The sequence below is a fragment of the Chiloscyllium plagiosum genome, unplaced genomic scaffold (genome assembly GCF_037043375.1).
Source record: "Chiloscyllium plagiosum isolate Xiang-an unplaced genomic scaffold, Cpla_swu_hap1 HiC_scaffold_7, whole genome shotgun sequence".
Lineage (NCBI taxonomy): Eukaryota > Metazoa > Chordata > Chondrichthyes > Orectolobiformes > Hemiscylliidae > Chiloscyllium > Chiloscyllium plagiosum.
In genome coordinates, this window is record NW_028270145.1 from 63,823,453 (window position 1) to 63,850,153 (window position 26,701).

Genomic DNA, 26,701 nt, shown 5'->3' on the forward strand with positions numbered 1-26,701 from the left:
GCCAAAGCTGGACCAGATGGGGTGGTAGATTCTCTTCCCTGATGATCCAACTCTGTACAAACAAAAAACTCTTATCCCTATTTTTGTAGTGTTAGTCAACAAATAACAAACCTGAATTCTAACAATTTCCCAACAACACAGGTTAAACTAACTGGTCTGTAGTTTCCTACTTTCTGACTCCCTCGTTTTTGAATAGGTTTGTTGTGTTAGCAATTTTACAATCCACTGGAACTTTTCCCACGTCCAGGGAACTTTGGAATATTATAACTAATGGATTTGATCTCTGTTGCCATTTCCTTCAAGTGCTAAAATGTTGGCCATAAGGCCCTGGAGACTTATCTGCCTTTAATTCCAATAGCTGGTTCAGTACTTTTCCCTCCTAGGTTTTTCCCCCTAAATACCTCCTTTTCTATAAAATCTGCATCCCAATAGTAATAAGTAGTGCCCTTCAATATACAAATGGAAATAAAATATTGACTTAATGACTTCAACACTACTAATTATTAACTCCCCAATTTCATCTTCCAAGCAACCAAATTTAACTATACACATGGATTACACGTACCATATTCTTTCATTTCGAAATAGAATATATTTTCAGTGTTCCCATCTTCAAGTAATTGCTGAAGCTGTAATTCTATCTTTTTCCTGTAAAAAGAAAAATTATTAAGTTGTATAGTTATAGCTGTAACTATTGTAATATCACTGATACTCATTTATGGTATCACAATGATACATATATTCATTTATTGTATCTGCTGTACAAGCAAATGTTGCTGAATGGTAAGCAGGACAAGGAACATTACTGTTGTTGCACTTCTTAACTCTTGATTGTTGAGTGAAATCATGGGATTTTGTCGTACTTTTAACTTGAGGGTTTTATTCAGGAGGAGAATTAACAATGGTATAATTTGTATGATAATCAATGGACCATATTTTGCCTTCACGAAGTTGACAATGAAGAAAAGGAAGTTCCTTCTTTCTTTAATTCTTTGGTATTTCATAATACTCCATGTGAGAGGTAATTTCGGTTTAAACTTTAAGATGTGCCTGGACCACAAACTGGTCTATAATAAGACAAAACTTTTGTTTCTTTTCTAGAACATTTTATATACTCAAAAGTAGAATAGTTTAAATTGTGCAGAATGCTGACAATTTGTGAGCAGAGTAAAAACAAACAGGCTAGTTTAAATTGTGCAAAATGCTGACAATTTGTGAGCAGAGTAAAAACAAACAGGCCCTTGATTGATGAAACCATTAACACAGGCGGGAAGGATGAGTCCTTGACTGATAAGACTCCAGGATAGGGGAACAACGCGAGAGACATCTGTTACAGATTAAAGTCTTTGACTGATAAGACTACAGGGTGAGAAAAACAACAACTTTAGAGACTCTGGAGCCATTTGTTGCAGACTTTGTGATAAGAATAATGATGTTTTAAAGAATGTGAACCTCATGGCTTGTTAGAGCCAAGGAGAGGAGGGACTTGTACTGTATATAATGGGAGACTTTGTAAGCCTCAGCGCGCCTTTTCTTCAAGGGTGCCCGACTCTGCAGACTTGACTTGTTAATAAAACTTTGTTTTCCTGAATTTGTCTAGAGCGATTATTGAGAAGCGATTTTCGTTTCTAACAACTTGGGGGCTCGTCCGGGATCAACACTCCGGCCGCAAGGGGAGTTGAGGAAGGATATCGGAGAAGGTGCACCCTGCCGAGTTCGGCAGTCCCTGATTCCTTGCTTGTCGCCCCGCGCGGCTTGAGCGAGTGATATCCGGGAGGCTCAGGAAAACAAAGGAGGGGTGTACCCGAGGCAGTGGGGACGGTTAACGATCGAGTAATTTCGGTGCACCGAACCCAGGTAAGAAAAAACTTGCGGGGACCGTGTTTCCGGAGGACTGGGTACCTACGGGGTGCCTGTGGATTTTTTTTTCTACAGAGACGTGGGACTCAGGAATCTAGAGACCGGGGCTCGCCTGTGAGGGATTTTGCAGAGACCGTGTTTGAGGCGGAACGTGTACCTACGGGGTGCCTGTGATTTGTGTCACAGAGACGTAGGACACAGGAATCCAAAGACCGGGGGTGCCTGCAAAGGAACCTGGCCGATCACGGGACTGAAGGTCCGGGAATTGGCTACATTGTGATAGATTATCACGGGAAAAATACGAAGTCCTCGGAAATGGGAAATAAGGGATCTAAGGCGATTAAGGGAAAGGTAGGCTTAAACAGGGACAATGACACGTACCCCGGGGTACCTGACGATAGTCCGTTAGGGAGAATGCTAAATAATTGGGATCAGGGTGGAAGAAAGGGAAAATCTAAAAGGAAGATGGTAAAATACTGTCAAAAGTGGTCCCAGAAACCTATTCAGGGCGACTCAGTGTGGTGGCCTAGATTCGGTACTGACGAAGACTGGGTCCGGCAAGCCCTCATTTTATATGTCAATTCAAAACCTGATGTTAATCTGGAAGAAAGTGATTATGCCCTTTGTTGGCTACCGGTTACGATATCTTGCCAAATGCAGGTAACTAATAAAGACTCGAAAGGGCAGAAAGAATGGGACCCTTTAGATCACTTACCGCCGCCCTATGTGACCCCGTCTGCCCCACAAAATGTTCCTTCGGGTGACGACGATTCAGGGGAAGGGGAAGAAAATGGGGAGGAATCACAAACTACCTCAGGGGTACAGACCAGATCTCAAGCTGGAAAGGGTCACAGACAAAACCCTATCTCGATTGCAAGAATGAATCCACTCCGGGAAGTGCCCATGGGGGGCGAGGAGGGAAGGACGGGATATGTGAACGTTCCCTTGACGAGTACTGAAGTACGGAATTTCAGGAGGGAGATGAAGGGTCTATTAGAGGACCCCATGGGACTTGCTGAACAATTGGATCAGTTCCTGGGTCCGAATACTTACACGTGGGAAGAGATGTGTTCCATCATGAAAACATTGTTCTCTAGCCAGGAGCGTCAGATGATACGACAAGCTGCGCTCTTGGTCTGGGGGAGAGAGAGGGGGGAGAAGGAGGGGAACAGAATTTCCCCTCACCGACCCCGAGTGGGATAAGAACATGGAGGGAGGACGGCGCAACATGAGAGACATGCGGGAATCATAGAAATGTACAGCACAGAAACAGACCCTTCGGTCCGACCCATCCATGCCGATCCCTCTAAATCTTTCCTATTCATGTACCTATCTGAAATAACTGAACAGAGGTCAGTATCCTGTCACCGAGTCACCCTTTACTTGTGCATAGTGCACTGGCTGTGGCCAGCCAGTTCAGAGTCAGTCCCCTCAAGGAAGGAGATTCTAAATCTCCTGTTAATATTGGTAGCCAAAGCCCAGGTTAACAATCCCAAATCAAGGACATAGTAGTTAACAATCACTGCACCCTCACCCCATCCCAACCCAACTCCGGGGATGTAGGCCTGGTCTTTCTCTTGTAGCTTTTCCGGTATCATTTTCGCCCCAGGTCAGGTTCCTCTGACTTAGACTGTGACATGGCGAGGTGTATCGGACAGTGGACGATCTCTTGCATCTGGAGCATCACAGGACAGTTTTTTCTTCTTCCTGCAGTAACATTATGAAGGCTGCATCCATCTCAGATTCTGAGGTTTCCTCAACACTAGATGGAGGAGGAAGAAACTACGGTTTAACAGGCCTTCTAGCTGTTGTGAGGGACCAGGTATGTTTTGCTCCTGCCCAGTCTGTGCGGTTACAGCTTTCAGGTCATCTGTTTGTTTGTTCAGGACTGTTGTGCTGACCTGAACTTTGTAAGTCACAGGACCTGACCTCTCAAACCCATATAGGGCCAGTTCCATGATTCTGACACCAAACTTCATTCCCCCCCCCCCACCACCCCTGATTTAAATTGTCTCTCTCACTTACAGTATGCTTTGGCCAGCATTTGAGTTCCTGCTGCAGTTTCACCCTTCCATCCAGGTCTGGAAATATCAGGTTTAACCTGGTGCAGAGTCATCTCCCAATCAGCAACTCTGCTGGAGCTATCCCTGTTGTATGAGGGGTGGCCCTATAATTGAATAGGAACCAGGACAGTTTGATATCAAGTGATGCTGTAGGTTGCTTCGTTAAGCCTGCCTTCAACATTTGAACTGCTCCTTCTCCTAGGCCATTGGACAATGGTTGGTATGTGCTGAATGCCATTGGACTTTAGGAAATAGACCAACTGCCTGCTGGTAAATTATATCCTATTGTCCGTGACCAATATCTCCAGGAGTCTGTGCATCACAAATAATGCTCGCAGTTTCTCAATTGGCATCCCGAGTTTGCTGAATTAACTTTATGCACGTCCAATCACTTTGAATGGATGTCCATGATGACCAAGAACATTGACCCCATGAAAGAACTGGCATAGACGACATGTAATGGTGTCCAGGATTTACCTGGCCTTTCCCACATAAGTGATGGTGCTGCGGTGGCAATTTTTGACCTTGATGGCATTCTGGGCACTGTCCCATCAATGTAGCTATGTCAGCATCCAACTCTGACCACCAAACATAGCTTCTTGCTAGCATCTTCGTATTGGAAATGCCTGGATGACCCTGGTGGAGTTTGGCCAATATCTGACAGTGACCTTTACTCAGGATAATCATCCTTGTTCTCCATAGTAATATGCTGTCCTCAATGGTGATCAGGTCTTGCCAGGAGCAGAAAGGTTTCAATTCTGATTGCAATGGCTCTTCTGTTTCCCCCATTACCACCAGCCATTTTAGTTTCGCTAGAACAGAATCTTTGTGTCCACAGTCAGATATTGTCAGCTGTGACTGGTAGGATGTCCAGGAAGTTTAAAACCAAAACAGAATCTTCCATGGGAGACACCACTGGTGGAATATCTGCCTGTGGGAGGCACCTCAAGGCATCCACATTAGCCATTTGGCTTCCTGGACAGTGTTCTAACTTGTATTGTATATGCCAAGAAAAAGGACCCAATGTGAATTCTACCAGAATTGCCTTGTCTTCCTTCAGCAACCCAGAAGGGGTTTATGATCTGTTACTATGACAAATTATTGGCCATAAAGATACTGGCAAATCTTTGTCACACCAAAAGATGACTGCCAAACCTTCCTTCTCTGTCTGAGCATATTTGTATTCAACATCAGTCAAAGCCTGGGAAGCATACACTAATGGGCATTCCTCTCCACTGGGCCACCAATGCGCCAGCACTACCCAATACCATACATGCATCACCTGTCAGCACTATCTCTCACTTCGGATCATAGTGGGCCAACACCTTAGTTGAGGATAGCTGCTTTTTCACTTCCCTAACCATTTCTAAGGCTGACACTTTTTTAATAGCAGGTGTCAGGGTGCCAAGATGGAGGTGAGGTTACATTTGACTTTTCCAAGGAAAGACATAAGCCCCAGTACAGACATGGAAGCTGAGACACCCTCACTTTATCTTCCAACTGGTGTAACCCGGTTTTGTCAACTCTGTAACTGAAGTAGGTCACTTGGGGCACCTGGACCATACATTTTTGCCTTCTTCCTCCGAGAAGAAACATTTAAGCACTATGTCCTAATTCTCTTTATCAGTCATTCCTGTTATTAGTACGTCATCCAGATAAATGGCAACCTAGAGTAACTCTTGTAAAACGTTCTCCATGGTTCACTGGAAAAGGGTTGATGATACCCCAAATGGCAGTCTTGTATATTGGTATAAACCCTTGTAGGGATTAATTGTAGCGTACTTCTAGGACTACTCAGCCAGTCAATTCCAGGGAGGCATGGCTCATGTCCAACTTTGTAAAGGACAGCCCCCTGCCACCTTTGTATACATGTCCTCTATGCAATGGATTGGGTATTTATCCAGCTGCAAGAAGTGGTTTACCATTTGCTTAAAATTCCCACAAAGACAAACTGAGCCATCAGGCTTCACAATCGGTATGATCGGTACTGTGCATTCTACAAACTGCACTGGTTTGATGATTCATTCATTCTCCAGCCTCCTGATTTCTGCCTCTATTTTGCTGACAAGGCAAATGGCACCAGGCGGACCTTGCAAAATGTTGGAATTGCTTCCTGGTCAACATGTAAAGCTTTGGTCCCTTTGATGGTCCCAAGCCTTTCCTGAAAAGCCCCTGGGGATTTCACTAGGTCTTCACTGAGACAGCCATTTTCTCATCGAAAAGTTTGAGCCAATCTAGGTGAATCTTCTTCACAAATTCTGCCCCAATAGGCTTGGGCCCAAGTCTTTTACTACCTTCCGAGGTAACTGCACCAACTGCTTCTCATAGGAGAAGTTGAACCCTTAATTTGCAACTCCTCCCTAACACATGTCTCAGTCTGGCTGAAGTCTTGCACAAACTTAAGGGTTGGAGTCCCAAGCAAATCTTGTTAAAGAGAGATTCTGCAACCACAGATATAGCTGCGCCGGTATTGGTCTCCATGGGAACTGGGTGAACATTTAAACAAATATTAATTTTAAATCGGTTTCGATTTGAATGTCACAAAGCAATTTAATAGTTCGAACCCACATGTTGGTGGACTTTCCAGGGTGTGTACTCTCTCAGCCTATAAGTTTTCTTATTCAAGTCAGGCCTTGTAGAACCCCTTTGCTGTCTCAATTCCGCATAGCAGAAGTGACTACAATGGTTTACCAGCCCACATCCCGAAGAACTTTTTAGCCACTTGGCCAAAGCTCAATTTTGTTGTGGGATTCTGCTGTGGGTTGGCATAGGGTCCCTCTACTCCAGATATGCCCTGCGTGAGCCTCTGCAATTGCCTATACTCAAATGGTGTTCCCCAAGCTGAGTTGGCCAGGTGATGGAGTCCACTTCCAATGGGATGCCTTGTAGCTCCCATGCTCCACTTTCCTCATTTTCTTATGACAATGCCAGCTGTCATGCCTGTTTTAACTAGTTAGGCTTCAGCTAATAGGCACTTCAGTATGGCTACATCATTAATCCCATACACCAAACAGTCTCTCAGCATCTCATTCAAGGTCAAACCAAAATTACATGCCTCTGTCAGTCATTTCTACCTCATCAAAAGTCACAATACAGATTTCTCCAGTTCTCTAATAGCCAATTAAAGCAATAGCATCTCAGAATTAGAAGAGGTTTGAGATTGTCATATTCTTTAACCAACTGCATCAATTCTTGGAACATTTAAGTGTCTGGTGCCTTTGGGAAAGTTAAGCCCCTTATAATCAAAAATGCTGCAGGTCTGCAAGCAGTCAGAAAGATTACTTGTTGTTTTTCATCTGCCCCAATGTCAGTGGCTCAGAAAAAAAAATCATTTTTTCCACATACTGGCCCCACTCTTCAACAGCAAGATCAAATGAGTCAAGTTTCCCAAATAAAGGCATGATACCAGAAATGCTTAATCCAACTCCACAATGACTGTTGCAAGCAAATGTTCTTCAGGCACATACTGTTTTATTTCATTGCCACTGAAATTACTTCATAGAGACCAGAATCCCATCACAAAGTCACCCTTTATTTACTTGCAGGCAATGCACTCGCTGTGACCAGCCACTTAATAGTCAATCCCCTAGACTACGGAGATTTTACATTTCCTGTTAATATTGGCCAGCTAGGGCTTTGCTGATTGGCCCAGGTTAACACGCCTAATCAAGGACATTGTAGTCAATAGGCTCCACCCGATTCCAATCACTACACTATCCAAATGTCCACTAAATATTGTAACAATCCCTGTATCTAACATTTCCTCTGGCACTTCATTCCACGTATGAACCACCCTCTGTGTGAAAAAGTTGCCCCTCAGGTCCTTTTCAAATCTTTTTATTCTCATCTTAATATGCCCCTTAATTTTAAACTCCCCTACCCTAGTGAAAGATCTTTACGTTTCACTTTATCTATGTTGCTCATGATTTTATAAACCTCTGTAAGGTCAACCATCAACCTCTTGTAATCTAGTAAAGAAAGTCCTAGTCTATCCAGCCTCTCCTTACAACTTAAACCTCCAGTTCCAGCAGTATCCTGTAAATCTTTTCTGAACCCTCTCCAATTTAATAACATCTTTTCCATAGCAAGGTGACCAGAGTTCTCCAAAATGACTTCACTGGCATCCTGTACAACCTCAACATAACGTCCCAACCCCTATACTTGAGATATACAATTCCCCATGCACAAAACCATGCTGACTATCCCTAATCAGTCATTGCCTCTCCAAATACTTGTAAGTCCTATCTCGCAGAATCTCTTCCTACACCTTGCCCACAACTGATATCAGACTGGTCAATAGAGTCATAGAGTGGTACAGCACAGAAACAGACCCTACGGTCCAACTCGTCCATGCCGACCAGATATCCCTCCCAATCTAGTCCCACCTGCCAGCACCCAGCCCATATCCCTCCAAACCCTTCCTATTCATATACCCATCCAGATGCCTTTTAAATGTTTCAATTGTACTAGCCTCCACCACTTCCTCTGGCAGCCCATTCCACACACACACCTCCCTGTGTGTGAAAAAGTTGTCCCTTAGGTCTCTTTTATATCTTTCTCCTCTCACCCTAAACCTATGTCCTCTAGTTCTGGACTCCCCCACCCTAGGGAAAAGACCTTGTCTATTCACCCAATCCATGCCCCTCATGATTTCATAAACTTCTATAAGGTCACCCCTCAGCCTCCGATACTCCATGAAAAACAGCCCTAGCCTATTTAACCTCTCCCTATAGCTAATACTCCCAGGCTTCTCCTTACAGCTTTTCTTAAATAAAGGCACAACATTAACTACCCTCCAGTCCTTCAGCAACTCACCTGTGGCTATAGATGATACAAATATCTCTGCTACGGGTCCACAATTTCTTCCCTAGCTTCATACAATGTCCTGGGATATACTTGATCAGGTCCTGGAGACTTATCCACCTTTATGTTTTTTTAAAACCCCCAGCACCTCTTCTTCTGTAATGTGGACTGTTTTCAGGACATCAATATTTATTTCCCCCAGTTCGCTAGCCTCTATATCTTTCTCCGCTGTAAAAACTGATGCAAAATATTTGTTTAGTATCTCTCCCATTTCCCATATTTTCACATATAGATGATTTTAATGATCTTACAGGGACTCTATTCTCTCCCTAGTTGCTCTTTCATAAAGTCAAAGAGTCATACAGCATGGAAACAGACCCGTCAGTCCAATCAGTCCATACCGATTATAACTCCAAACTAAATTAATCTTGCCTGCCTGTACGTGGCCTATATCCCTTCAAACATTTCTTATTCATCGATCTAACTAAATGTATTTTAAACATTGTAACTGTACCACATCCACCACTTCCTCTGGAAGTGTATTCCACACACAAACTGTGGCTTTCACCTTTGCTCCTAATGTACTTGTAGAATCTCCTTGGATTATCCCTAACCTTATCTGCCAAGGCTATTTTATATTCCCTTTTTTCACTCCTGATTTCCCTCTTAAGAATGCCCCTACATCCCTTAAACTCTTTAAGAGCTTCCCTTCATCCCAGTTGTCTATATCTAACATATACGTCAATAAGTTTATTAATTCATTGTCCCCTACTCTGACCAGCCTTGTCCTTCATTCTGTGACGATGCTGCCCCTTTTGAAGAGGGGTTGTAAAGTCAGTAGTGCTGAAATGGCTAATAGACACCGCCTACGTCAACAATAAGAGGAGGCCTTTAGGTTTTTAACACAGTTGCACAATGAAAGGGGAGTAGCCAGTTCTGCCACTTCAGGTTTTTTCTAGTTTGGTTTAGTTTTAGTAGCAGTCAGAAGCTACTGGTAGCAGAGAAGCAGCTATAGTGAAAAGAGGTTTCATGTTTCAACAGAGATCTTGCCTGAACTTTCTCTTTGAAACCTCTCCTGCCTGTAAGAACTGGTGTTTGAATATACCATTTGCCAGGTGGTGTGTTTATGGGATGTTGTGGAAATTGCAACAGCTTCGTTAAGTTGCGATTTTGAGTCTGGTGGGTTTTCAAATAGTTAAGTTATTCTAAATTCTGTTTTCTTTTGTTTGTGTTTCAACCGTAGTGTGTAAATAAATTCTATTTTGTTTAAAGTCGAGTGGTTTGATCAGCTGCACAACTCCGAGAATATCCACTTTACATCTTCCTTTAAAAAAATACAAGTTAGGGTCTGGGCTACTTTCTTAATATTTTGAGGGGTCTGGCCTGGTCCATAACAACTCTAACAGGAATATAATGTCTCTGTACTCTCATTACCACGCTATTGAAAGCCTCTCAGTTGCCAGTCATCCTTTTACTTGCAAACAGTTTATTCCAATCAAATTTTGAAAGTTCCTGTTTCATATCATCAAAATTTACCTTACTCCAATTAGGAACTTTAATTTGAAACAAGGCTTATTCTTTTCCATAACTATTTATAAACTAATAGAATTATGATAACTGGTCCCAAAGTGCTCCCCCATCAACACTTCAGTCACTTCCCCTGCCTTATTTTCCAAGAGAAGGTCAAGTTTTGCTCCTTCTCTAGACAATACAAAATGATAAAGTACATTTTTTCAACACATTTAACAAATTCCTCACCATTCAATGCCTTAACACAATGGCAGTCCCAGTCTGTCTTTAGAAAGTTAAAATCCCTTACTATTAAAGAATTTTTACTCTTACATGATCTGAGATCTCTCTACGTATTTGCTCTTCTTATCAGTTTTCTACTGACTATTGGGACCTAAAATATATCAAGGTGATCACCCCCTTCATATTTTTGAGTTCCACCCATGTAGCTTCACTGGACGATCCCTCAGAAATATCCTCTCTAAATACAGAGTAATGGTTTCCCTAATGGTGTTGCTACTCCCCTTCCTCTCTTGCCTCCCTTTCTATCTTTTCTATCCTTCCCATAGCATTAAAACCCCGGAACACTGAGCTGCCAGTCCCCTCCGTCCCTCAGACATGTTCCTGTAATAGCTATGATATCCCATCCCATGTTCCCATACATACTCTTGAGTTCATCTGCCTTATCTGTAAGAACCCTTGTATTGAAATAAATGCAGTTTAATTCATCAGAGTTACCACATTCTCTACTTGCTCTTGCCTATCTTTTCTAATTATCTTGCTCTCTTTAACTTCAGAGCCATCCTCATCTGTTTTTCTATTCTCTCACTTCCGACTAGTTTAAAGGTTCCCATATAGAAATAACAAATCTTCCAGCCAGGAAGTTGGTTCCCCATCCAGTTCAGGTGAAAACTGTCTGTTTTGAACAGGTCTCTTCTGCCCCAGAAGATATCCCAATGATCCAAAAATCTAAATCCTTGCCCAATGCACCATCTCCTCAGCCAATTATTTTTCGGCCCTATTTTCTTATTCATACTCTCATTAGCAATGGCACCAAGAGTAATCCAGAAATTAGTAGCTTTGAAGTTCTGCTTTTTAACCTTCTACCCAACTTCCTATATTCATTCTGAAAAACTTCAACCCTTTCCCTAACTATGTTGCTCTTACTGATGTGGACAATGACTTTGGGCTTCTCACACATCCCTTTTGACAATACACCAGGACAATATTCTAGTAATAGTACTGAAGACTTGTGCTCCAGAACTTGCCACTCCCCCAGCCAAGCTCTTCCAATATCCAAAAAAGTGGAAAATTGCCCAAGTATGTCCTTGTAAGTTGGTGGGAAGGAAAATGTATCGGTAGGATAGTTCAAGAGGACGGTGCTGAGTTGGAGGGTTGGATCTGAGATAAGGTGGGGAGAGGGGAGATCAGGAAACTGGTGAAATTGACATTGATCTCCTGTAGTTGGAAAGTCCCAAGGCTGAAGATGAGGTGTTCCTTCTCCAGCCATCAGGTGGCTAGAAGTTGGCAGTGGAGGAGGCAACCGCAAGAGGTGTAAAACCTGCACCCAAACCTCCTCCCCACCTCACCTCTATCCAAGGCTCCAAAGGATTAGATTAGATTACATTACAGTGTGGAAACAGGCCCTTCGGCCCAACAAGTCCACACCGACTCGCCGAAGCGCAACCCACCCATACCCCTACATTTACCCCTTACCTAACACTATGGGCAATTTAGCATGGCCAATTCACCTGACCTGCACATCTTTGGACTGTGGGAGGAAACCGGAGCACCCGGAGGAAACCCACGCAGACACGGGGAGAATGCGCAAACTCCACACAGTCAGTCGCCTGAGGCGGGAATTGAACCCGGGTCTCAGGCGCTGTGAGGCAGCAGTGCTAACCACTGTGCCACCGTGCCGCCCACTTTTATTAGATTACTTACAGTGTGGAAACAGGCCCTTCGGCCCAACAAGTCCACACTGACCCACCGAAGCGCAACCCACCCATACCCCTACATTTACCCCTTTAACGTAACACTACGGGCAATTTAGCATGGCCAATTCACCTGACCTGCACATCTTTGTGACTGTGGGAGGAAACCGGAGCACCCGGAGGAAACCCACGCAGACACGGGGAGAATGTGCAAACTCCACACAGTCAGTCGCCTGAGTCGGGAATTGAACCCGGGTCTCTGGCGCTGTGAGGCAGCAGTGCTAACCACTGGGCCACCGTGCCGCCCTATTGTTCCACATCTGGCAAAGATTTTCCCAAACACCTCATCTACTGCATCTGTTGCTCTCAATGTGGTCTCCTCTACACTGGCGAGACAGGAAATCAACTTGCGGAACATTTCAGAGAACATCTCCGGGACACACACATCAATCAAACCCACTTCCCTGTGGCCGAACACTTCAACTTCCCCTCCCACTCTGCCAAGGACATGCAAGTCCTGGGCCTCCTCCACCGCCAAATTCTCGCCACTGAATACCTGGAGGAAGAACACCTCATCTTCCACCTTTGATCCCATGTGGTTGCAGGGTTCCATGTCAATTTCACTAGTTTTCTGATCTTCCCTCCCTTCACCTTATCCCAGATCCAACCCTCCAACTTGGCACCACCCTCTTGAACTGTTCCACCTGTCCATCTTTCTTCCCACCTATCCACTCCGACCTATAACAATCACTCCCCACCTTCATCTACCTATCGCATTCCCAGCTACCTTTCCCCCACCTCACCCTCCTCCCATTTATCACTCAGCCCCCTTAGGCTGTCCACCCATATTCCTGATGAAGACTCTCCTGCTCCTCAGATACTGCCTGACCGGCTGTGTTTTTCCAGCACCACATTTTTTGACTCTGATCTCCAGCATCTGAAGTCCTCACTTTCTCCACAGTGGCGACAAGAGCAGGTCAGAGGCTAGGAATACTGCAGTAAGTAATGCACCTCTTGATTCCCCAAAGCCTGTCCACCATCTGCAAGGCACAAGTCAGGAGTGTGATGGAATATTCCCCACTTGCCTGGATGAGCACAGCCCCAGCAAAGCACAAGAAGCTTGACACCATCCAGGACAAAGTGGCTCTTAACTGACAATACATCCACAAGCATCCACTCCCTCCAATGTTCAGTAGCAGTCCTATCCACATGATGCACTGCAGAAATTCACCAAAAGTCTTGAGAAAGCACCTTCCAAACCCACAACCACTTCCATCTAGAAGGAAAAGGGCAGCAGATGTATGGGAATACCTTCACCATCACCCTGCAAACCACTCACCATCCTGACTTGGAAGTATATTGCTGTTCCTTCACTGGGTCAAAATCCTGGAATTCCCTCCTTAATGAGATTGTGAGTAAACCCATGGCAGGTGGACTGCAACGGTACAAGAAGGCAGCTCACCAGCATCTTCTCAAAGGCAACGAGGAATGGGCAATAAATACTGGCCAGCCAGTGATGCCACATTGCACAAAATGAATAAATAAACCTGCTTTCAGACTTATCAGATGTGGGAATTCTCTCTGAATATTATCCAATTTTCACAGGATCATGTTTTAACTTCACTGGAGGAAAGGAAATTGAACAGGTCTTAATCCTCTTTGTCAACTGTGCTTAAGATCCTTTGCCTCTGCCTCTGTTTCCACATTTGTGATCATCAAGGAAATCAAGGGTTAAGGGGAAAGGCTAGGAAATTGAACACGAGGAGTGTCAGATTAGCCATGATTCTATTGAATAGTGGAACAGGCTCAAGGGGACAAACTGCCTGCTCTTATTTCTATTTCTTATGATCTTATGCTCTGTCTTGACTAACATTGCAGTCCAGTTTCATCTCACTACTACATAAGGACAGGATCAGTGGGTGAAGCTCTGTCAGTAACAATCTCAGTCTCTTCTACTGTCTGTTCACAGCTTTCTGCTTGACATGTTTTGATTTTCGCTATATCAGGGGAGAAGTCATAAAGATGTACAGCATGGAAACAGACCCTTCGGTCCAACCTGTCCATGCCAACTAGATATCCCAACCCAATCTAGTCCCACCTGCCAGCACCCGGCCCATATCCCTCCAAACCCTTTCTATTTCTATACCCATCCAAATGCCTCTTAAATGTTGCAATTGTACCAGTCTCCACTACATCCCCTGGCAGCTCATTCCATACACGTACCACCCTCTGCAAGAAAAATTTGCCCCTTAGGTCTCTTTTATACCTTTCCCCTCTCACACTAAACCTATGCCCTCTAGTTCGGGACTCCCCGACCCCAGGGAAAAGACTTTGTCTATTTATCCTATCCATGTCCCTCATAATTTTGTAAACCTCTAAAACGTCACCCCTCAGCCTCCGACGCTCCAGGGAAAACAGCCCAAGCCTGTTCAGCCTCTCCCTACAGCTCAAATCTTCCAACCCTGGCACCATCCTTGTATTTCTTTTCTGAACCCTTTCAAGTTTCACAACATCTTTCCGATAGGAAGGAGACCAGAATTGCACACAATATTCCAACAGTGGCCTAACCAATGTCCTGTACAGCCACAACATGACTTCCCAACTCCTGTACTCAATACTCTGACCAATAAAGGAAAGCATACCAAATGCCTTCTTCACTTTCCTATCTACCTGCGACTCCACTTTCAAGGAGCTATGAACCTGCACTCCAAGGTCTCTTTGTTCAGCAACAGTCCCTAGGACCTTACCATTAAGTGTATAAGTCCTGCTAAGATTTGCTTTCCCAAAATGCAGCACCTCGCATTTATCGGAATTAAACTCCATCTGCCACTTCTCAGCCCATTGGCCCATCTTCAATTGCAAACTTAGGTCCACCTGCAGCTTTTGTCTTCTTGCATGGGATATTGTTGTCCTGCTGGCAGTCTTGCCTTGTGGCTAGCTTTTTTAAGAGATCTCTACTTTCCTTATCCAGTGTAAAGCACCTAAATGGGTACTGAAGGCTAACTTATTCTCGAGAGTGTGTTGCTAGGAAAGCACAGCAGGTCAAGCAGCTTATGAGGAGCAGGATCAACGTTTTGGGGCAAAAGCCCTTCATCAGGAATGAGGCTTGTGGGTTGGGGCTGAGAGATAAGTAGTTGGGGGGGGGGGGGGGGTAGGTAGCTGAAAAAGCGATAGGTAAATGAAGGTGAAGGAGAAGGTCAGAGGGGGGATGTGCAGGTCCGGAGGATGGTGCTGAGTTGGAGGCTTGGGACTGGGATAATACAGGGGGAGGGGAAATCAGGAAGCTGCTGAAATCCACATTTATCCTGTGAGGTTACAGGGTCCCTAGGCGGAATATGAGGCATTCTTCCTCCGGGCGTCAGATGGTAATGGTTTGGTGGTGGATGAGGCCCAGTACCTGCAGGTCCTTGTTGGAGTGGGAGAGGGAGTTGAAGTGTTCGGCCACGGGGCAGTAGGATTGGTGGGTGTGGGTGTCCCAGAAATGTTCTCTGAAACAATCCACAAGAAGGCGTGCGGTCTCCCTGATGTAGAGGAGACTGCACCGGGTGCAACGGATGCAGTAGATGACATTGGTTGAGGTACAAGTAAATTTCTGACAGATGTGGGGCCTTTGATGGAGGTGAGGGGAGTGGTGTGGATTCAGGAGCACCCCATTCCCTGAGCATAACTTAATATATTCTATTTCTAGGGGCCAATAACTTACAGCAAGTCAATCAAAATTCTGAATCCTGTTAGCCAATGACCATGGGACAGCTAGTCATGATGGTAGATAACCTTGCCCGCCTCCCATTGAAGATTAGTTTTCAAGCTTTCTAAGAACAAAACCTTATTTTGAAAACACTGAACTTGGGAAATGAGGCACTGATAAATCTTTTGTTTTGCAGTTCTTGCAGTGGCAAGGAAAGGTGACAGGATGTGGGCTGGTGGGGGGGGGCATGGACCTGACAAGGGTGTTGCAGAGGGAATAGTCTCTCCAGAATGCTGATGGGGTAGGGAGGGAAATATATTTTTGGTGGTGGGGTCCTTTTAGAGGTGGCAAATGTGGCAGAGGATGATGCGATGTTTGCGGAGGTTGGTGGGGTGGGAGGACCAGGGGGTTCTGTCCTTGTTGCTTTGGGAGGGGTGGGTTTCAAGGGCAGTGGTGCGTGAAGTAGAGGAGATGCACTGGAGGGCATCATCAACCACATGGGAAGGGAAGTTGTGATCATGGAAGAAGGAGGTCATCTGGGATTTTCTGAGGTGGAATTGGTCATCCTCGAAACAAATGCGGCGGAGGTAGGGGAATTGGGAATAACTGGCGACCTTACAGGAGGTAGGGTGGGAGGAGGTGTAGTCTAAATAGCTGTGGGAATCGGTGGGCTTGTAGTAGATGTTAGAGTAGATGGCAGTGCATGGCTGATAGCCTGGAGCGAAGGATCTGGAAAGAGAATCATTGTTGAAGGTTTCAGATTTGTAGTGTGTACTGGGTATCCTTACAGTAGATGGCTAATTTATTCTGGGCTGCTTTTATTTGCTCATTTCTTTTGAAAACCTGTCAGATACACTTGTAATTACCATCACATATTTCTCCAATTTTCAGTACAGCTCCTGCTATCTATTATCCTAACTTTTCCATTGAACTATCTACCATTTCTGTTTTTAAAAATCCCAGTACCATTATAGGTTCAGTCAAAGTTGCTTTTCTCAGCTTCTCAAACTTAAAACCATTTAATCCTTGACATCTGCGATGTCCCACTCCTGATGTACTGTTGATTTTTGGTGTGTTTTTGATCAGTTATCTATTATAAGCAGTCAATGATTTGCAGCAGTTTTCTGACAGTTTATTGAATTTGTTACAAAGCAGCAGTTTAAATATGATACATTAGTTAAAGTAGACAAAAAAAGTATAGAACTATGACAATTGGGATGGTTCACTACACATTAACAATCCGTTTGTCTTCGGGTGTTAATGTGTCAGTCTTGTTAATGTTGTGAAGGCAGCATCAAGCTCTCGAGCTGAAATGTTAGGAAACACTTTACTGTATCTTCCTCCTCTTCTAGCTCATCTTCCATTTAGAGAAGACAGTTCTTTGGGGACTGCCCGATGAAGACCACCCATTTAGGAGCACCCTATTCCCTGAGCATGACTTAATATGTTCTATTTCTAGGGGTCAATAACTTACAGTAAGTCAATCAAAGTTCTGAATCCTTTTAGCCAATGACCATGGGGCAGCTAGTCATGATGGCAGATAACCTTGCCTGCCTCCAACTGAAGATTAGTTTTCAAACTTTCTAAGAACAAAACCTTCTTTTGAAATAACCACACTTGGGAAATGAGGCACCGATAAATCTTTTGTTTAAAAAAATAAAGAACTGCAGATGTTGGAAATCAGAAACAATAATAGAGATTTCTGTAAAAATTCAGCAGGTCTCGCATCTGTGGAGAGAAAATGGAGTTAATGTTTCAGGTCCAGTGACCTGAACCAATTCTGAAAAGGGTCACTGGACCCGAAACATCAACTCTGTTTTCTCTTCACAATCCTTTTGTTTATGCTGGTAGAAGGCTAGTTGCTATTGCAATGCTATTTTATGAAGTTGCGTACTGCACAGAAAATACTGAATTTGGAATAGTAAGAGGACATGCCAACATTTCTGAATCAGGCATGCTGCAGTACTCCGGCAACGTTCAATACAAACTTCAGGAATAACACTTCATTTTTCACCCAACTACTTTACAGCCTTCAGAACTGAACACTGAGTTTAACAATTTCCGAATATGGATACTCTCCTCTATGCTCATTAACTACCTCCACACCCTTAGTTCCTGTTTTGTATGGGTTGCTCTCAGCACAGCCAACCCATTTTCAAATTTTACACTTCTCATTAACATTCTACCCAGCATTTATATATCCCTTGGCTTGACATCAGCAATCCATGTTTGCCTATCCCTTTTTTACTAACTTTTCTTCCTCTATCTCCCTGTCGGACACCAACTCCATGTTTTCTATTCACTCATCAGCATAAGTATTACCTTTTCCCAGTTATTTTCAGTTTCAATGAAGGGTCACTGGGTTTGAAATATTAATTCTGTGTTTCTCTATAAAGATACTGCCAAGCCTGCTCAGTTTCTCCAACACTTACTGTTTTTGTTTAAGGTGTCTAAAGAAGGGTTACACTTGAAACATTGACCTCCACCTACTGATGCTGCCTGGCTTGCTATGTTCTTCCAGCCTCCTGCTTGTCTACCTTTGTTTAAGGTGGTGGCACTGTTCTATATTAGTTGTAATCTTGATGATTACAAAGATATTCTTGTATCACTTGATGAAAGTTTTACCTTATATGAACATTTCAGGTGTTAATTCTCACCTTACTTCCATCAGTCTTGGATGCTCCTTCCACCATACCCGCTGATGTTGATTAATCAAAGTATGTTCTTTGTTTACTTTTCCTGCTTGCAAGATTTTCTGAATCTATACATAAAATTAAAGGGATAAAATAGTATGAATCCCCACTGTTCAATCAATAAATTGCGCAAGGAAATGGACTACTGAGTCATGGAAATTGAGAGTTACTGATCAATGTTAAATCATCTGACCTCAAACAACAGTAAGAACACGACAATTGGCAAGGGATGAGGGGAGAAAATGTCAGCCAAGTTTTTGTCTTTAACCATCCATTTGTGAAACTTTTATTTGTCTGTGGGCTAAGTTGAAGCCAACATCATGAACGGACGGCTATGATACGTTAACATTGTGGAATGAATTACCAAACTTTTCTCATGAACAACTCAAGCATGAAGGATAGCCACCAAAGTAAAACAACTGAGGACTATACAGCGTTAGCTGTATAGGAAAAATCTTCGCATGATTCAAAGAGAAGAAAAAATTAAAATAGTGAACCATTGCATTTCATTCTTCCCCATCTTTGTTACCTCCTTCAGTCTTGGAAACTTTTACTTCAATTTCATTTTCAACCAATTTCCTTCACCTCTGCCATTGGTGGGTATAACTTTGGCTGGACTGTCGTCCTTAGCTGTGAAATTCCTTCCTAAACACACTCACTTATACTTCCAGTGCTCCTTAGAACATAGAACAATACAGCGCAGAACAGGCCCTCCAGCCCTCGATGTCGTGCCAACCTGTGAACTAATCTAAGCCCATCCTCCTACACTAGCCCATCAGCAGCCATGTACTTATCCAAGGATTGTTTAAATCTCCCTAAAGTGGCTGAGTTAACTACGTTAGCAGGCAGGCCATTCCATGCATTACCACTCTGAGTAAAGAACCTCGCTCTGATATCGCTCTTAAATCTATCACCCCTCAATTTGTAGCTTTGTCCCCTCGTACAAGCTGATGTCATCATCCTTGGGAAAAGACTTTCACTGTATACCCTATCTAATCCTCTGATCATCTTGTATGTCTCTATCAAAACCCCTCTTAGCCTTCTTCTTTCCAATGAGAACAGTTCCAAATCTCTCAGCCTTTCCTCATAAGACCTTCCGTCCAGACCAGGCAACATCCTGGTAAATCTCCTCTGCACCTCTTCCAATGCTTCCACATCCTTCTTGTAATGGGGTGACCAAAACTGTACACAATATTCCAAGTGCAACCGCACCAGCGTTTTGTATAGTTGCAGCATGATATTACAGCTCCGGAACTTAATCCCTCTACCAATAAAACCTAATACACCGTAAGCCTTCTTAACAACACTATCAACCTGGGTGGCAACTTTCAGGGATCTATGTACATGGACTCCGAGATCCCTCTGCACATCCACACACCAAGAATCTTTCCATTGATCCAGTATTTTGCCTTTATCCAAGTCCCCCTGCAACCTGCAACATTCTTCCACACTGTCCACTACTTCAGTGTCCTTAAAACCTTTGTCCAAGCTTATCCCCTGTCCTAATACCAATTTTTGGGCAACTTTTGCTATGTTAAAGATACCATATAAATGTAGGCTATTGTAAAATATGGTCTGAATTCAACATCACAAAATCAAAGCTTGCAAAATCATGTGAGGACTATAAACACATTTGTTTACAAGTAGTAAATGAATTTGAGCAGAGATAGCACTTGTTAAGATCTGACATTGTAAATAGAAATTTGTCTGGGAATTTAATCTGTTCCATCCATAAGCAGGACATGATGTATATTATGTCTGCCTTCTATTATCACCTCTGTCTGCTTAACCAGACCATTATCTACTCTTAAGAAAATATGAGGTGCATACAGGGTAACTCTTATGTTATCTTTGTCCTCCCTATCTTTTACTTATCCCTCCCTCAACGCAACACAAATGAAATCTAGAACTCAGTGAGATGGAGAAGATCACACTTGTTTTCAACCACTCCATGACATAGTGCAAAAGTATCCTAGACAATACATTTTCTCATTAATGTAAATTGACTATATTTAATTTGATTTGATTTATTGTCACATGTTCCTCGGTACAGCAAAAAATTTTGTTTTGCATGCAGTACAGGCAGATCATACCATACAAAATGCACAACAGTAATACAACAGAGCAAGGAATACAATGTTATGGCTACAGAGAAGTGCACAAAGAGCAACGTCAACATTAAATTTGAAATTTGAGAAGTCTAATAACAGTAAGGAAGAAGCTGTTCTTGAATCTGTTGGTACATGTGTTAAGCTATCATGTTTTCTGCCTGATGGAAGAGGTTGGAATAGATTGTAGCTGGGATGGGAGAGGTCTTTGATTATGTGAGTTGCCTTTCCGAGGCAGTTGTAAGTATAGAGGGAGTCAATGGATAGAAGATTGGCTAGCATGATGGACTGGGCTGTGTTCATGACTCTCTGCAGTTTATTATGGTCCTGGGCAGAGCAGTTGCCATAGCAAGCTGTGATGCATCGGATGGAATGCTTTCTGTGGTGCACCTATAAAATGAAAATTGGTAAGTCTTTATGGAGATGCCAAATTTCCTTCACATCCTGAGGATGTAGAGATGTTTTTGCATTATCTTGACCATTGCATCAATGAGGGTGGACCAACATAGATTGTTGGCAATCATCACCCCAGGAACTTGACTCTCTTGACGATCTCCACCTCAGCTCCGCTGATGTAGATAGGTGTTCTAAAGTCAATGACTAGCCCTTTGATTTTGCTGATGTTGAGAGAGCTTTACACCATGCCACCAGGCTCTCTATCTCTTTCCTGTATTCTGCCTCGTCATTGTTGAGATCTAGCCTATAATGATGGTGATGTCAGTAAAATTGTAGATGAATTTACAACGAAATTTGGCCACACAGTCATGAGTATCCAAGGCATATAGTAAGAGGCTGAGTACGCAGCCTTGTGGGATGCCAGTGTTGAGGATAGTTGTGGAGGAAGTGCTCTTTATGGGTCAGGAAGCCAAGGATCCTGTTGCAAAGGGCAGAGCAGACACCTGGGTCTCAGACTCTGGGGATTATTTTAGTTGAAATTATAATGTTGAAGGCGGAGCTTTAATCAATGAGTAGGAGCCTGACGTAGGTGTCCTTGTTATCCAGATATTCCAGGGATGAGTGTAAAGCCAGGGAGATAGTGTCTGCCATGGACCTGTTGTATCTATGGCGAATTGCAAAGGATCGAGGCAGGTAGGCTAGAATTGATATGATATTAACCTACTTATCTAAAGTATTAATTTTTGAAAATTCCAAGTCAAATGTTGGAATACCTATATAATTTAATACCAATGTGTGGGTGAATTTTACTTAAAGAACTAATTAATTCTGCTTAAGAGATTTAAAGGCCACACACAATATTGATATTGGCATGGGTCACTGCATTACACATAGACATAACGTTAACATTAAACCATGTGTGGAAGATTCTAGTAATACCTGAACATCGCTACTCAACATTGTGTGTGACAATATGTTCATGACAATAGACTAGTTCTGCAAACATGAATGGTGTAGCTACTGTACATTAAACATTTGTGGTATTGTAAACCAACCAAAGAATCGATTTCCTGTTATAAAGGCTTATAAAAGCATTTGTTTGCATTGCTGTGCACGTTTGCAATAGAAAAGGCATGAAAATGATTCTACTACCACAGCATTAAAAATATTCATTTTGAATCAATGATTAGAAGGTGCATAAGTAAACAGTTGTTTGACATGCCATTGGACTTTTCCTCCAACCTTCTTAGTTAATATCTGGTTCAGATGTGGGCTTGGTGAGATAACTGGGAAGACAAACCTAAATCTAGCCACAAAATAATAAAGTGTATTTTTCAATTAGTGTCTCAGTACCATTACATGGCTATTAGAAGATTATTCCTTTAAACCAATTACTTTTGAAGAATTGTTACATTAAATTGAATTGGCCCATAGAGCATAACACTTATATTTTAAAAGCTTATGCCTGAAGTTTGGCACCTTAGGCAGAATAATTTATATACTACTGCAATACGTGTTCAATTCCAAAACAGTCATTTCAAAAATGACCCGCTCAAATCAGTTTTGTCAGATTTTAAATTACTTGTCATGTTAGGCTAGCATCCAAAATGGATGATGGGACAAGGCCAATGGAAACATTTAACTTTAAGTATTAGATATTCTTAAAATAAAATTGAGCAGGTGAGATGTGGCAAAGTCATTATAAAGGAAGTAAAAATATCTTAAAACACTAAATAAAATGAAAACGGCAAGTGCAGAATTCAATCACTAATAGTGATGGGCATACTCTACATGAAAGGAACATTAAAGTATTTAAGCAGAGTCAAAAAATAATATGTTGAAGCTGAGAGATATGAAGAAGACAGCAAAAGGGCAGAAGGACAGGTCAGGGTCTTTTGCCCAAATAGTTAGTTAATAAACAAATGCACAGAGCATTATTATGATCCTGTCGAGACTTAATTCTTCAGACATATGAATTACTCAATGTCCTGACAAAGAATAGCACAAGGTTTGTTTTGACCAAGATGGGAGAAATGCACTGTCTTTCTCTAGTTACATTGTTCCATGAGCCACAACATAAATGTAATTGTTTACCTTGCTCCCAAACATGCAGATTAATGGCTCGAGTATGTAATTCACTCCCCTTGAGCTTGTTATACTTTGCAATAACTGATTTGATTGGAAGGTCAAATCCAAACACTCACGTAACTCTTGATCAGCTTTCACTTCCTTGCATAACATGCATCTATCTACCATTGCCTTAAAAATATTCAATCACTCTGGTTCCACCACTTTTACAGGAAGAGAAATCTACAAATGCACAATCCGCACAAAAAAAATCACCTCATCTCCGTTTAAATGGGTCACCACAATTTTTTAAATATTGCTAGTTCTATGTTCTCCTATAAGAGGACCCTTCTCACCCTGGTTGTAATCTCTTCCAACCTTTCCAAGAGATAGAAGACACAAAAGTTTAAACACGTACCAAAAGGTTCAAGAACTGCTTCTTCCCCGCTCTTATTAGACTTCTGAATGGACCTCCCAAATTTCAAATCTAATCTTGTAACTAGTGTGGTGCACTGCTGATATGAACAATAATATTATATGATATATTAATTTTATTTTAGTTTTACAGAAAATATTGAATTGTTTTTGCTCCTTTAAAAAGGAGATACTGGTTTTAAACTAATTTTGAGTCAGTCATCCAATGTTGGCTGTTCAAAGACAAGAATGCAAGTGGCACAGGAAAGATAATTTCATTGATAACAAAATACTATTTGAACAATAGTAAGAGAAGAAAATGCAAGGAAAAGAATGGGGCCTTGACAATCTCTTACAATTAGAAAAAGGTATAAGGAATGGAATGCAATCAACAGAAACTATAATCAGAATTGATAAATGAAGACAGCACTGAAAACTGCAATGGAACTTATAGGTTACCAATAGCAGTGACCAAGTGGTAGAATGTATTATTTCATAGTGTGGAGAGGCTTTTAGCAAAAGCAGACATGTTTAGATTGAGAGGTGCAGAGCGACTGAGCATGTCATAGAAATTTTAGCTAATTAGAGAAAGCTAATGTAAATATATAGAATGCAGCTCATGTTTCATCTTAACAGATTTTTAAGGAAATAACTAGTTGTAGAAATGGGAATGGTAATGGAATGGTGGAAAAATACCATATGAAATTTACTAGAAAGAAATGCAAATTGACTCATTTTCATATGAAGAACAAGGGAAAGCAGTATAAAACAAAGAACACACTATTAAAATTTGTACAGGAGCAGAGAGACTCTGAAATCCTTGATGGTGGCACTACATATTGGGAAAGCAGTTAATAATGCATCCCTGAATTTTGCATACAGAAACAAATTATGGTGAATCTTTATAAATCACTGATCTGAGTTTAAAAAGATAATTGTCTCCAATTTTGGACACTTTACTGTACAAAAGAATGAAGGCATTGGAGAGGGTGCAGAAGAAATTTACAGGAATGGTTTTGATGACAATCGATATCAGTTACATGGATAGAGTGGGAAAGTGAACTATCCATTTGAAAAGAGAAGGTTGAGGGAAGTACTTTATACAGATGGTAAAAAGTATGGCAGCTTGGAACAGAGTAGATAGAGAGAAACTGTTCACATTTGTGGAGAGGTCAAGAACCAAAGGACTCTATTTTAAGATAATTGACAATAGAAATAGAGGTGACATGAGGAAAAATTATTTTACACAGCAAAACGTTAGTCTGTGGTGGAGGCAGAATTAGAGCTGAAAATGTGTTGCTGGAAAAGCGCAGCAGGTCAGGCAGCATCCAGGGAACAGGAGAATCGACGTTTCGGGCATAAGCCCTTCTTCAGGAGGCAGAATTACTCATGTACTTCAAAATGGAATTAGATAATTATTTGCAAACAAAGAAATTGCAGATCTATGGTGAAAAGTCTGGAAAGTTGGACTAGCTGTGTAGCTGTTACAGAGACATGGCACAAACATGATGAGTTTCCTTCCATGCTGGAACTGTTCTATGATGTTGTATGGCTTACATGGACTTCTCTTCGGCAATCGATAAATTCCACATGACAGTGCCAACTAAAATTTATAAAATTGAAGGCAAATTATTGACCTGGTTAGGAGAAATTAAGTGAGCCAAAAGACAACATTTGCTGCATGTGTGCTACAAATTATACTAGAAACCGATTTAATATTATGAGTGATGCATTTAAATACTTTTTCTGGTAGAACAGAACATTAAAATTGCTAAAACAGGACAAGGAATCAAAGTTTTCCATATTGCACTCATCAGAACATCAGGACGCAAAAACTTGAAAAAAGTAGACACTAATTGATGCAGAATGAGGGGAGAGTGCTGACTACTTGGGCCATCACTGGCATGGACATGCAGCTAATTGTCAATCTTAGTTCTCAGACCAAGCAGTGAGACTCGAAATAGTCAGGGTGTTATCATGGGAATGTAGCATGAATTGGCTTCATGAACCCTTTTTTTCCCTACAAAAAAGGTGCAATGGATGTGCGTATTTATTTTGCCTTTTTATTATTATACGTAAATTTAACTCACCCAAATTTATCACATTTTGAACCTGATTAATAATTATAAATTGGTTTCAGGTTTCTTAGCACAGCCCAGATTATTTATCAATGATTTTCAATGGCAGAAAAGCTGAAGAAAATTTTAACCATTTGGCCAAGCCAATGGGGGAGCTTTAAAAAAGGGAGACAGGTGTTATTGAAGATTGGAGATAATGACTAGTTTGTTCATTTGAATTCAGTTATTCAGATGAAAATATTTGTCATTGGTCCTGTAATATTCTACATTTCCAAGAAAATTAGATCTCATGAGTGGAATAATTAGTTTATCTGGTTACATACCACACTCACCTGGATTGCCTTACAGTTTCAGGCATGAATTTCTCAATTCTTTTTAAAATTGACCATAATATGTTTTTACATGTAATTGCATTCCCCAAGATGGGATTTACTAGATACATTAGAGGATCAAAGTTTGTGCGAAGATTTGTAGCTCGGGTGCTCATTGTTGTGGCTCTGTTCGCCGAGCCGGAAGTTTTTGTTGCAAACGTTTCGTCCCCTGGCTAGGCGACATCATCAGTGCCTCCTGCGAAGCACTTCTTTGATGTTTCCTCCGGTGTTTATAGTGGTCTGTCCCTGCCGCTTCCGGTTGTCAGTTTCAGCTGTCCGCTGTAGTGGTTGGTATATTGGGTCCAGGTCGATGTGTTTGTTGATGGAGTTTGTGGATGAATGCCATGTCTCTAGGAATTCCCTGGCTGTTCTTCTCTGTCTGGCTTGCCCTATGATAGTAGTGTTGTCCCAGTCGAATTCATGTTGCTTGTTGTCTGTGTGTGTGGCTACTAAGGATAGCTGGTCGTGTCGTTTCATGGCTAGTTGATGTTCATGTATGCGGATTGTTAGCTGTCTTCCTGTTTGTCCTATATAGTGTTTAGTGCAGTCCTTGCATGGTATTTTGTACACTACATTAGTTTTGCTCATGTTGGGTATCGGGTCCTTCATTCTGGTAAGTTGTTGTCTGAGCGTGGCTGTTGGTTTGTGTGCCGTTATGAGTCCTAGGGGACCAGCTATCCTTAGTAGCCACACACGCAGACAACAAGCAACATGAAT

General features: G+C 42.2%; 2 protein-coding genes across 8 annotated transcripts in view; one reads left to right on the forward strand and one right to left on the reverse strand.

Moving 5' to 3' along the window:
• Nucleotides 1-26,701, reverse strand: part of LOC122551617 (coiled-coil domain-containing protein 148-like) — a 101,234-nt gene that overhangs the window by 58,810 nt on the left and 15,723 nt on the right. For all 7 annotated transcript variants that reach the window (XM_087989079.1, XM_087989080.1, XM_087989077.1 and 4 more), the window contains 2 exons: nucleotides 18,515-18,618; nucleotides 566-648 (listed from right to left, as the gene is read on the reverse strand). In XM_087989079.1, the coding sequence (XP_087845205.1) occupies nucleotides 566-648; nucleotides 18,515-18,618 (187 nt within the window). The remainder of the gene's footprint in view (nucleotides 1-565; nucleotides 649-18,514; nucleotides 18,619-26,701) is intronic.
• Nucleotides 3,601-26,701, forward strand: part of pkp4 (plakophilin 4) — a 276,311-nt gene continuing 253,210 nt past the window's right edge. The window contains exon 1 of the mRNA XM_087989074.1: nucleotides 3,601-3,682. The gene's annotated coding sequence lies outside the window, so the exon portion shown is untranslated. The remainder of the gene's footprint in view (nucleotides 3,683-26,701) is intronic.